The sequence below is a fragment of the Mixophyes fleayi genome, chromosome 3 (genome assembly GCF_038048845.1).
Source record: "Mixophyes fleayi isolate aMixFle1 chromosome 3, aMixFle1.hap1, whole genome shotgun sequence".
Lineage (NCBI taxonomy): Eukaryota > Metazoa > Chordata > Amphibia > Anura > Limnodynastidae > Mixophyes > Mixophyes fleayi.
This window is the reverse complement of record NC_134404.1, coordinates 55,089,041-55,101,956: the sequence shown is the minus strand read 5'-3', so window position 1 is coordinate 55,101,956 and position 12,916 is coordinate 55,089,041. Positions and strand designations below refer to the sequence as shown.

At 39.0% G+C, this 12,916-nt stretch overlaps 1 protein-coding gene across 1 annotated transcript in view; it reads left to right on the top strand.

Annotated features, from left to right (window-relative positions):
- SNTG2 (syntrophin gamma 2) overlaps window positions 1-12,916 on the top strand; it is a 369,337-nt gene that overhangs the window by 239,872 nt on the left and 116,549 nt on the right. Inside the window, exon 10 of the mRNA XM_075201515.1 lies at window positions 8,761-8,890. Coding sequence (XP_075057616.1) covers window positions 8,761-8,890 — 130 coding nt within the window. The remainder of the gene's footprint in view (window positions 1-8,760; window positions 8,891-12,916) is intronic.

Below are 12,916 nucleotides of genomic sequence, written 5' to 3'. Positions count from 1 at the left end.
CAGGGTGCCATTAAGAAGTAGCAGGGTGGCGGCAATTATAATACTTTGCAATAATTTTGAAAAATGTTGGAGGTTCTTACCCACACCTGCCAGGACTGGTCAGACTGGTGGTCAGGGGTCTAACACACACTGCCGGTTTTAGTGCTCACATAGAGCCTGTTCTATTAGGAGAAACAATGGTTTATTCTATAATAATAGGGCTCTGGTGGGACCCAAGAGCCAGGTCACATGTAAAAACAGCCGGGTGGAGCACCCAGGAAATAGGTGCTGGGGAGAACACTGATTGCATATTCCACAATAAGTCACGGATGGGAATGGCCAGATGAGTATGGGTGTTTGCAGAGGCTAAGGCCCTGGAAAATGTATCTAGGCAACATATGTCTACATACATTAAAAAGAAAAAACACACACACAGATGGAGCTACAAATTGACAACTGGTTCATCTATGCATTTGTCATAAGGAGCACCTGCCACCAGCTGGCACACTGTAATTCAATTAGACAAGACAAGTGTCAATTTTACACATTGTCTAGAAGTAATTGTTTTTTTGTTCATGTGAAATGTAAAATATGACCGAGAACAACTGGGACCCCCTATCACTGGCAGCCAATCACAAACATTCTTCCATGCGTGTGGTGTTCCTGTTATAGTGACAACCAGCCAAGACTGTCTACATCTGTGCTTGGTGGAGAATTGAAGAAGTGTTTTATCATATTAGAAGTATAGGATGTGATGATACCCAGGGTAAAGGTCTTTCCGATGCCCAGTTAGGGCTGGTTTTCTCTTATTTGAGTGGCAATCTAGCGCAATTTAACTATTTAGGAACTAAGTAAGAGAAGGACTGGGTACCAACATGTAGTAAGAATCTTAGCTCACACTGAGTGAGACTGATGAAAAATAAATCACATTTATTTTAACCTCCAGGAGGTTCACAGCAGCATTCCACTAAATAGCAAAAGTTGCACATTGAAATTTAAGAGAAACATTAAAACAACAACCAAAGAGATCTGCAGTCTAATGTTTCCACAGGTTAGCGCACATCCTGGTATCCCCATCACGCACTACTAGTGCCTAGGGCTAGATTTACTAAAGGGCGGTTTGGTCAAACCGCCGCTTTTTGGCTATTCTTCTGACGGTCTTGAAACCGCCGTATTTACTAAAGCCCAAACCGCCATTTAAATGACCAGATTTGGCATTTTTCACAACCACCAATTTACAACTCACCATCCCGATTTTAATAATGATGAACATACAAACAGCCGGATTTACTAAGCTGTGGTTTTCAAAACTGCTGCCAAACCGCCATTCAATCGGCCAAAATAAAAGAGGTGGTCGTGAATGGCGAGATTGCTCAAACAGCATACTGTTTGAGTTATTTTGCCATTAAGAACAAAAGAGGAAGCACCATTAACATTTAAATTATTTAGGCAATCATTATTTTTTGATTAAGGGGCAAAATAAATGTAATATTAACTTATATTTTTTAAAGGGGTCACTATTATAGCATTATATTATGTGAGAAATGTGAATATATAATAATACAAGTTAACCCGTGCATGATACTCATGCATTCTAGTCAAATCAAGCTACTTAAGGTGTTAAAAAGGTTCTTGTCATACATTTGGGCCATAGCCCAGGCCTCCTCAGGGGAAGAGCGTTACTTCCCGACGTAAGTGCCCTTTTTTAACGTGGTTTTGTCCACATGTCACCCCCTCATCATTCTTCTCCATCACCTCATCCTTCATTTTCATCGCCACATCTATCCAGATGTCTATCCAGACACAGGGATCTCTCTCAGCGGTCCTGAGTATCACACTCCTCTCACTCTGTCACCCCAGCAACCACCAACCACTCCCCACTGTCACCCCCGGCAACCACCAACCACTCCCAACTGTCACTTCTCCTTCAAGAAATATATATATATATTTTTTTAAATCTTTATAAACACTTTTAACAATTAACAAATTAAATTAACAAATTAAAAACATCTTAGTATACCAAATTTCAGCCCTTTCTGAATTTTTTTTTCTACACACACTAAGAATTTAGTAGGTCAGTGTATAACTCCTCCTAGCAGGTGGCGCTGCAGCTTGGTTTTATTTTTTCCACACACACACAGACAGACTAACACACGCCACTAAGCATTTATATTATAGATTAACTGATTGTTAATGGGGATATAATTATTTATGTTGCACAATTTGGCATTACATAGTGCCCGAATAATATCATAATTAAATAATTTTATCCCTTAATATATTGACATTTCCCTCCCCCATCAGTTAATATTAAATTAATTTTGCCCCTTAATCAATAAATAATGATTGCCCAAATAATTTAACTTGCAGTTGTGCTTTCTCTTATGTTCTGAATGGTAAAATAGTTCAAACAGCATGCTTGAGCTATCAAGCCATTCAGAAGCAGGTAATAAAACTGTCCTGTCCTGTCTTTTGGATGGCGGTTTTAACAAAACTGCTGGTGGTTTGGAGAAAACTGCCACCAGCGGATTAGCTTTTTTAAACCGTCACACATCACCTTTCATTTTAAATTGAAACCTCAAACCGCCCTATAGTAAATGCGGCGGTTTGGACCACTAAACTGCCGGCGATGTGTGGCGGTTTCAAACCTCCACCAAACTCGAATCTTAGTAAATCTAGCCGTTAGAGTCCTAACTTTTCTCAGGTTCACTTTGGATATCTGGATCGGATAAAAATGGCGTGGCAGCGGCTAACTGTTGCTCACTATGCAACTGTACTCAACTATTCTCACTCATACCAGCTAGCTGAGAACCACAATTCCCATCCTCTGTATACCCACCAGCTCTGAGCAGACATGGGGGTATATGTATCAAGCTGAGAGTTTTCCGGAGGGTTTGAAAAAGTGGAGATGCTGCCTATAGCAACCAATCAGATTCTAGCTGTCATTTTTTAGAATGTACTAAATAAATGATCGCTAGAATCTGATTGTTTTTTCAATCCCAATGAAAAACTCTCAGCTTAATACATTTACCCCATGGTCTTCTATCCCTCCAGAAATTTCTACTTTCTCATGATAGGTGAACTATGTAGACACTAGGGGGCGTATTCAATTGTTAGCGGTAACGCTGATAAACGAGCGCTCAAAAAATATTGCCATTTATACGGTAATATTGCGCGCGAAAAGCGTCAATATGGTAGTTTACTCGCAAAATTTCAGCTCGCCGCTCAGGGGGCTGCGAGCTGAAATTCTGCAAGTAAATACCGTATTAATGGTAAGATTTTTTGAGCGCTCATTTATCAGCGTTACCGCTAACAATTGAATACGCCCCCTGTGGATGTTGGCCTGACATTGGCTAAGGCACTTGGAAATTGGCTGGGCAGGGTTTCATTTTTGCACCAGCTCAGTGCTACTGGAGTTTGGGTCTGGTACTATACTTTTATTGATACAAAACAGTTTCCCCACACAGTACACAGTGTAATAAAACTATATAATAGAGGATAACATGCCCCTCCCAAAATATTCCATAAGCATCAGCAGTAGACAGCCTGGGCTGGTTTGCAGCATAACAGGAAGACTACAACTGGGTGTTGGCTCACACTGCATTAATAAAAATCAGTCCTAGGGCCAGATTTACTAAAGGGCGGTTTGCTCAAACCGCCGCTTTTCGGTTAGTTTTCCGGCGGTTTTGAAACCACCGGCTTTACTAAAGCCCAAACCGCCGTCAAAGAGGCCAGAAATGACATTTTTCAAAACCACCACTTTACAAACCGCCATCCCGATTTTAACAATGATGAGCATACAAACAGCTGGATTTACTAAGGTGGGGTTTTCAAAACCGCCGCAAAATAGCCATCCAAACGGCCAAAATGAAAGAGGTGGTTGCAATAGGCGAGATTGATCAAACAGCTGCTGTTTGAGCTATTTTGCCATTCAGAACATAAGAGAAAGCACCTTTGATATTTTAATAATTTGGAAAATCATTATTTATTGGTAAAGGAACAAAATAAATGTAATATTAATTTATGAGAGAATTTTTTTTTTTATTTTATTTTTTTAAAGGGACACTATTATAGCATTATATTATGTAGAAAATGTGAATATATAATATTATTAACTGATTGTTAATGGTGGATATAATTATTTATGTTGAACAATTTGTCATGACAAATAAATAATTTTATCACCTTAATATAATGAAATTTTTTTATTCCCTCATAAGTTAATATTTAATTCATTTTGCCACTTAATCAAAAAATCATGATTGCCAATATAATATAAATGTCAATTGTGCTTTCTCTTATATTCTGAATGATAAAATAGTTCAAACAGCATGTTTAAACTATCAAGCCATTTTGAAGCAGGTATTAAAACTGTCCTGTCCTGTCTTTTGGATGGCGGTTTTGATGGCGGTTTCATCCAAACCGCCGGCGGTTTAGCTTTTTCAATCCGCCATACATCGCCAGTCATTTTAAATTGAAGCCTCAAGCCGCCCTATAGTAAATGCAGCGGTTTAAACCACTAAACCGCCGGCGATGGGTGGCGGTTTCAAACCGCCATCAAACACGCTCTTTAGTAAATCTAGCCCCTAGTCTGGAAAGTGCAGGAATGGTATCTCTATGGGGGGGGGGGGGGGTTGCAACAATAAAAAGCAGGTCACTTTTCAAGCCGAAGGTTTTCAGCACCATATTGAAAAATGGTACAGCACTTCCAAAACCTGCTGGGGGATGGTGGCTGGTGTAGTTGCAAAGATTGGGACCCCTAGTGTGGCAAACTTGTAACAATCTAACAATCAAATCTTTAAACAGGCCTCTTCAATTGCCACTATGGGACAAACAAATGTGATATTCAAATGAAACATTTATAGGTAAGTAAAATTCATACCACCAATAGCGAGACAGTCACGATTTACTTTATACAACCCAGATTCTCAAATACCATGCCTACACCCCCACCCCCTCATTGCACATCCCAATGTCATTCCTCTTTATTTGTGTTGCTCTTAATCTCTGAAATTCTGCACATTACTACATTAAATGTTTCTTCAAATGTGTCCAGTCAGCAGTTTCCAAACAGTGGGGTTTGGAAGCAGGGGTGGGCTGGTAAATTGGTTCAGTAGCCTATTAGGAACATTTTAAAGGAAAAAAATTGCAAGTGGCCCAGTGACCAAGGACAATGTGGCCCACTATGGGACTGCCCCGGTGGGCAGTTGCCATCCTGACCCCCAGCCCAGTCAGTTCTTGTATGGAAGTTACTGATACTGTATGAAGTCAATAGTATCCCCAGAAGCGCTCAATCTCACAGTATAGTAGATGCACAGTGGGCATCTTGCTGGCTGTTATGGCTGTAGCTGGGCTATAGCTAGGTCATAGTACCTGAATATGAGGACTACAGTGGTCCTCACTAATGATGAGGGTACTGGTCCCTACTAAACCTCTTGCCACCCAGACCCAGCTAAACACTAATGATGAGGGTACTGGTCCCTACTAAACCTCTTGCCACCCAGACCCAGCTAAACACTAATGATGAGGGTACTGGTCCCTACTAAACCTCTTGCCACCCAGACCCAGCTAAACAGACAAAGTTGCTGTCTCAGTAGGTCTGAATAAAATAACCATTTTAGACTCAATAGAATTACACTTTCATTTATAAATGAAAAAGTGTCTCATGTACACGTATGGTGCCAGGAAGTCCTCAACGGCCAGAATACTCAATGAGCTGTTAGAAAATGAAAAGTCAAAAAAATGCTGTACATCCATTTGTAGTGAAATCCCTTATGCTGCAAAGGTTAACTGACTGCTCCAATCTCTTTCACTCCTAGACTTATGTTCTTTCATGTATCTAAATCCAAAAAAATACATTAAAATGCGTTCTAGTAATATTTTGAAAGAACAGCTAACTGATTTTATTCTTAAGTACAACATGACATGTTATATTGATTTCTTCTCATGGCTTCACATATCTGCTGTTATACCCTCTATTTCATCAAGAATCTACAAATTTCCTATTTGTAATATCAATTTTTCTAGTTTTGGCAAATGATTGAGCAAAGGAGGTGGGAGATCTGCCCTTCCTATTGTAAGTTTGTATGCAGCCAAGGGGAGGATGTGCAGGGGAAAGGTCCCAATCCCCTAAAGGTCTAAAGAGTGGAATCCCCGCAACACTAGTAAAAAAAAGGGAGGGGGGTTACGGGCGTTGCCCTCTGATAGTAGAAATGATGAAATAACTGGTAATTATGTAGTAATGTATTAATTACAGTGCAAATACACATAAACAAAGAACAAATGAGAGTGATCACTCAAATTTAATAAACAAAGACAGTATTAAAATCAGCAAAGCAAGACAATATCAAAATATTCAAAGTCCACAGGCTCTTAGTGCATAAATAGCCACAACTGTGGGTAGAACTGCCCAAACAAACCTAATCACTGGTGAGAAATAGGTAATGGCAAAGCCTACGATAGTTAGCATGCACAATGTAAAACGTTCACAAGCAAAATGAGAAGTCCAAGCTTGCTGAGTAAAAGTCCATATAAAGTTACTTAAATAGGGCGATATCAGTTCATAGGCACAGTAAACGGTCCTTCCGTGCTAGGCTAATAGAATGTCAGTCATACAAATATCCCGTGGCCGAGATGCAAGTAACGTGATCGATGAAGGGACATAAGTATGAGAAAGTAGTCTGAGGATGTGGGTATATGGACTTACCCTTCTCTGTGCATGAGCATGTATCCGTAACGGAAATGGACAGCAAACACTTTAGCCGGATAGTAGATTGAAGTGCAAGTTGGTACAGATGTTGAGAAAATGGATCCAATATGTACCCTTACGAGTTTCATCCTAGTCAGGCTTGATCAGGGATATTTGGCAGCAAATGCCAGGGATAAACTTATTGGTACCTAGATATGGATATCAACTCTATGATTGGTCCTTTAGTTTGAATGAAAGGATTGAGGGATATTTTATTTTAAACAAAATAAAAACTTGTTTCAAAAGATATTATGGGGTATATTTACTAAGCTGCAGGTCTGAAAAAGTTGAGATGTTGCCTATAGCAACCAATCAGATTCTAGCTGTCATTCCGTAGAATGTGCTAAATGAATGATAACTAGAATCTGATTGGTTGCTATAGGCAATATTTCCACTTTTTCAACCCCATAGTTTAGTAAATATACCCCTATGAGTTTATAGTGTACATTTAATAGTTAACTCAGAAACAGAACACACCTGCAACTAACTCTGTGCTCCTGGTGCTAACCAAGAACAGGTTGAAGAAGGGTTAATTAATGGGACCTGTCCCCAAAATGTTGTTTTCCTTTCTGTACTTGAATCAATAAACATACTCCTTATGGGGACGAATCACTAACTGATACCTGAATGCAACCTTGGAAATGCTCAATGTGTTTTTTATTGAAAATATTTTAAATTGCAATTTTGGTAATTTGAAATATAATCTCCTGTGACCTTATTTAGCATTTATCTTAGTAAAGTACAACAAAAAGGATTGCTACTGTATAACAGACAAAACCTATTTGTCCCTGATGTCAGCTATACAATGCTGTGTTTTCTCTAAATCTTCCTCTATTTACTTAGCTACAGTGATCAGAAATAGAACATATTCAAAAAGCAGCCTATACATAAAATAATAAAAGTGTTCAGCTTGTAGATGGAGAGTTTCATTGTTTTCTATTGGAGCAATTGCGATCTAACCCACACCTGGTGGGATGGTAGGTGGAAATATTCAAAAGACATTTCACTCATCCAGATTGAGGCTCTTGATGGCTCCTGATCTAAAATGATTAAACTGGTTAAAAAACAATAATCCAGAGGAAAAATCTTCCCTTCATCCTCAGTTTATTGAAGGCACACACAGTGAAACATATTTGTCTGAGAGTGTCTTAGACACATCCTAGAGTTTTAACTGGTGGAAAAAAATCAAAGATTTCTTATGTACTGGAGCTGCCAATTCAATATAATCTAGCACCATGCCACACAGCAACAAAAGGGCAGGTTAGGTCCCCTAGCACTAGCCTAGAGGCCATAATGTATTCCCTGCACCCCATCTGGCATCAAGGAATGCAGGTAAGGCCTTCAGCACGAGGCTGGAGCTACATGCTGAGATCCACTGCACAGTGCTGGGTCCTAACACAATGCTGAAGCTAGTAATTTTCCTGCCCACCAACCCAACCAGATGCGACTGAGTGGAAGCCCCACAGGCTGCAAGAGGTGGAGTTATTTAAGTGTTGCCCCATACAAGGTCCCTAAGGCTAATGGTCTGGATTTTTTTTTAAACGTCATTGCAAACATCTTCTACCTTCAGTATATATCGTATGTTACAAGCTCTTTTCACATGGGTTTCCTGTTTCATGACAATCCGTGTTGTCATCACTTTATATTGATTGTATTAAATGGGCCAGTAATCTTTGCTCAGTGCTGCTTATTGCAGAGTCATTAGAATTCCCCTAGATGAGCAGCAAAGAGAGGTGAGATTTGGTAGCAGGTCTAAACCACACTTTATAGAGAGGTCGCCAAATCCATTGTTAGTATTGGATAAATTAGGCTGGACTACTCCTTAACATATGTATCAGTGTCTTTCATATTAATGTTCAATTTGTATCAATGCATATATAGTGGGTATGTAGTATATTGTTACCAAATAATGTTATTGCCAGATATAGCACTCCAAGATATTGTGAACCTTTATAAAAAAAAGTATTAATTATAAAAGTATTATTTTTGTTACTATTAGTAGTAGTATTATGTATGTGTTCTATTTGTAACAGACCTAATTCATTTGAATTGCTGGCACAAGATGGAGTCAGCTCTGGGACTCTCCAGTTTAATTCAGCACATGACAGTGCGGACTGGCTACGGGCAATATCAACAAATATTAGTGATCTGACACTACAAAATGTAAGTTACTTCCCAGTCTATAGTTTTGAAATAACTGAACATGTGTTAAAAATGTATTGAGCACTATTTCAAATAATGACATAATTGATAATTGTAGACTGTCTCATTTCACACAGTACCTTTCTAAAACGCTATTGAAGTATGTTGTCCAACTTCTTCTGATACTTAAGCATGTCTATCTTACATTGTCTGTCTGTCTATGTATCTAATCTATCTCCATGTCCATCTATATACTATGGGCCTGAGTCATTAAGGCAAAATAGGAGTAAATGTTCTCCGGGACAAACCATGTTACAATGCAAGGGGTGCAAATTAGTTTATTATTTTGCACATAAGTTAAATACTGACTGTTTTTTCAACTACCACACAAATACTTGCTTGGTTTAATATTACATTGAAATTTAAAGTTGATCTAGGACATGCCCTAGCCCAACTATAAATCTGTCCCCACATTTTAAATTTACCTCCCCCTCCAATGCAACATGGTTTTGCCCAGGTGCAAATGTTACTCCTTTTTTATGCTTTGCTCTCCTTAATGACTCAGGCCCTATATCTTTTAAGTTACACTTTCATCAACGAGCCCGAGAGACTGGTCAACTTGTTGTGGCCCAGTACACAAACAAGAATACAGATTAGTTACAGTATGTATTAGGTAAATGTACACTCACAAAGTAAATGTACAATTCACACTGACTACACAGTATATATTATTCCCTATTGTTCATTCAGCTTCATTTAAGTGGGAGTGCTAGGTTCATCATTGCTAAACCAATTATCCATTTATGTTGGTAGGTTCTACTATATTCCACAAATGTGAATCTTTTTATGTGGAATAAATCTGGTTACAATAACAATAACAATACAATTGATGATAAAATGGATAAAATGTTGCTTCAATTCTTCAAATGAATAAAAGTGCAATACATTAAACAGGCAACCTATGGACATTTATCCTTATGAATAATTGAGAAAGCACTGTCACATTGGCCACTAGATGTTTATAAAGGGGTGCTATATGGAAACTACACAGTGGTTGTACTGTACCTGCTGAGTGGCTGGGTGGCTGTCCAGGACTTAGTTACAGGACAGCAGTTCAGATATACTCATTGAATGAGATCATATCTCCACTCAGGGCTGCAAAGAGGGATTTTTAGCCCCAGTACAGCAATTTCTTGGGGCCCCCTTCATAGTCAACTATGATAGAGGCGTACGCTTTCAAAAGGGGTGTTACTTAGCTTGTGAAAAGCACTAGGCCACCCCATACAAAGAACTCCCTAGTTGCTGTGTGTACCATTAGCAGAAGTGTGTGGCGACAGCACACCAGAGTGTTACATCATCCAGTAGTCTCTTGCTGTGTAAGGCGATGATGCTGCAGTTGTCAGTGTTGGCGATGCACTGCCACCTGTAGCCGGTATTGCAGCGGATCCTCACATAAGGGCAGTGAGAAGCCAAATACAAATTATATATTAATGCAGTGGTGGAACTACCACTGGTGGCGCAGGTGCCGTGCACCGGGGCCCATGGAGATAATGGGGCCTATTGCATTGCAGCTGCATAGGGTCGGTGGCCCCGGTTCCCTCCTCCCTGTCTACCTGCACCAGGGCCCACAGCCTGCTAGTTCCTCCTCTGTAGTAATGCTATTTATATCGTACCCAACATGCTATTGTAAGTCAGTTAAAGAGAGTATAGACAAATTCAATGAGAACAAAGCACTTGAACTAGGTGATTTACATTTGCCAGTCCTGACAGCTAAGTTTAGTTTTTTTCTAACTCATTTATTGATGTGTAAACACTCTCTGCTCACAGATATGGTAGTGATGGCTTGCCAAATTAAAATTCTTGACAAGTTGAACTTGATAAACCTGTGTCAACAATTTCAACATTACTATTTAACTGTATGTAAAAATGTTTTTAAATGTTGCAAGTTGATTGGTGAACCTATTTGTTGATCTGGTTCTAAGTTTAAAAGAATACCAATAAATTCTCAAACTTTATATAGACTAAACAAAGTGAGCTAAGTTAGAACAAGAATAAAAGGTTCGAACATGTTCATGCTTTTTTTGTGTTTAAATTTCTACACTGTATTGAATTTTTAACTTTTTTTCCATGCAAACGGCCAACTCAGACTTTGAACTAGAACACAGTAATGTTATAAAATGTAGCCATATAAGCTCAAACAGGCAGAAAAGGCAACATGTTAAATATTATTTTATCTTTTAGCCAGCTGCAAACTCAAACTTTCATACTTTGAATTCTAGTTGAAAGCTTAGCAGCTATAAAATACACACCTTGCTGATCCAACCAAAAATGTGTTCTGACCAAAAGTTTGGATTTAGTGATCTGGGTCGTATCAATGGAAGTTTAGTTTGGTTGGACCATCTCTTATGATGTGGAATGACCAAAAGAACACCAGAAGTCCCAACATAACCTTTACCACTAATATGTATAATGACTGTAGTCTTGTAGAGTGTTTGTCAACTATGGCTGACTAGCTGATGGTTAATTATGTTATTATTATTCTATTTATAATGGTGACAAATGGGAATAGCTCCCACTACAATGAAAACTGTTAGAGGTCAGGAGTTGGTCAAATCCCTTTTTAAGCAACAATATTGTGTGGCAATAACAGAAGCTTGACTTCCCCATGTTATTATTGCCATTGCTGAGATGTGCTCTGAGATCATTCTTATCCTCCTCTGGTTTTCAGTAATTTATAATATCACAGAGAAGCCTATGTTCTCCGTCTGTCCACCCCTCCCCTTAGATTGTACGCTCCTCTGAGCAGGGCCATCTCTCCTCCTGTTTCCACCACTTCTAACTCTGCTCTCCAGCTACTTTGCCCTCCTCCTCGAGGGCCCTCCTCCCCCCTCTGGGGGTCTCCCTGTCTTCCGCGCCCTCCTTTTGGGCCCCGTCATTTGCGGATACTCCCCCCGCCCTCACTAGCTGTGCATTGAGCTTACTGAGTTACTGTGCTTTATGTTTACTGTACTGTGCTGTCTCACCTTGTATTGTAATTCATTTTGTCCCTGTATGGCGCCACGGACACCTTGTGGCACCCTATAAATAAAAATTAATAATAATAATAATAGCTCTTTATAATGCTTACATAATAGCCTTGTCAGCAGCACCTTATTTGTGATCTATGAAAAGATCTATAGTTCTTTGAAGGAGCTAGCCACAGGCTTGGTGAACATGTAGGGCCTGAGTCATTAAGGAGATAAATCAAATAAAAGAGTAAGCTTACTCCTGGACAAACAATTTTACAATGTAAGGGGTGCAAATTAGTTCATTGTTTTTCACATAAGGAAAATTCTGGCTGCTTTTTCATTTAACACACAAATACTTGATATCTTTATTCTTACACTGAAATTTAAAGTTGATCTAGGACATGCCCTAGCCCAACTCTAAATCTGTCCCCACATTTTAAATTTACCTCCCCCTCCAATGCAACATGGTTTTGCCCAGGTGCAAAGTTACTCCTTTTTTATGCTTTGCTCTCCTTAATGACTCAGGCCCTATATCTTTTAAGTTACACTTTCATCAACGAGCCCGAGAGACTGGTCAACTTGTTGTGGCCCAGTACACAAACAAGAATACAGATTAGTTACAGTATGTATTAGGTAAATGTACACTCACAAAGTAAATGTACAATTCACACTGACTACACAGTATATATTATTCCCTATTGTTCATTCAGCTTCATTTAAGTGGGAGTGCTAGGTTCATCATTGCTAAACCAATTATCCATTTATGTTGGTAGGTTCTACTATATTCCACAAATGTGAATCTTTTTATGTGGAATAAATCTGGTTACAATAACAATAACAATACAATTGATGATAAAATGGATAAAATGTTGCTTCAATTCTTCAAATGAATAAAAGTGCAATACATTAAACAGGCAACCTATGGACATTTATCCTTATGAATAATTGAGAAAGCACTGTCACATTGGCCACTAGATGTTTATAAAGGGGTGCTATATGGAAACTACACAGTGGTTGTACTGTACCTGCTGAGTGGCTG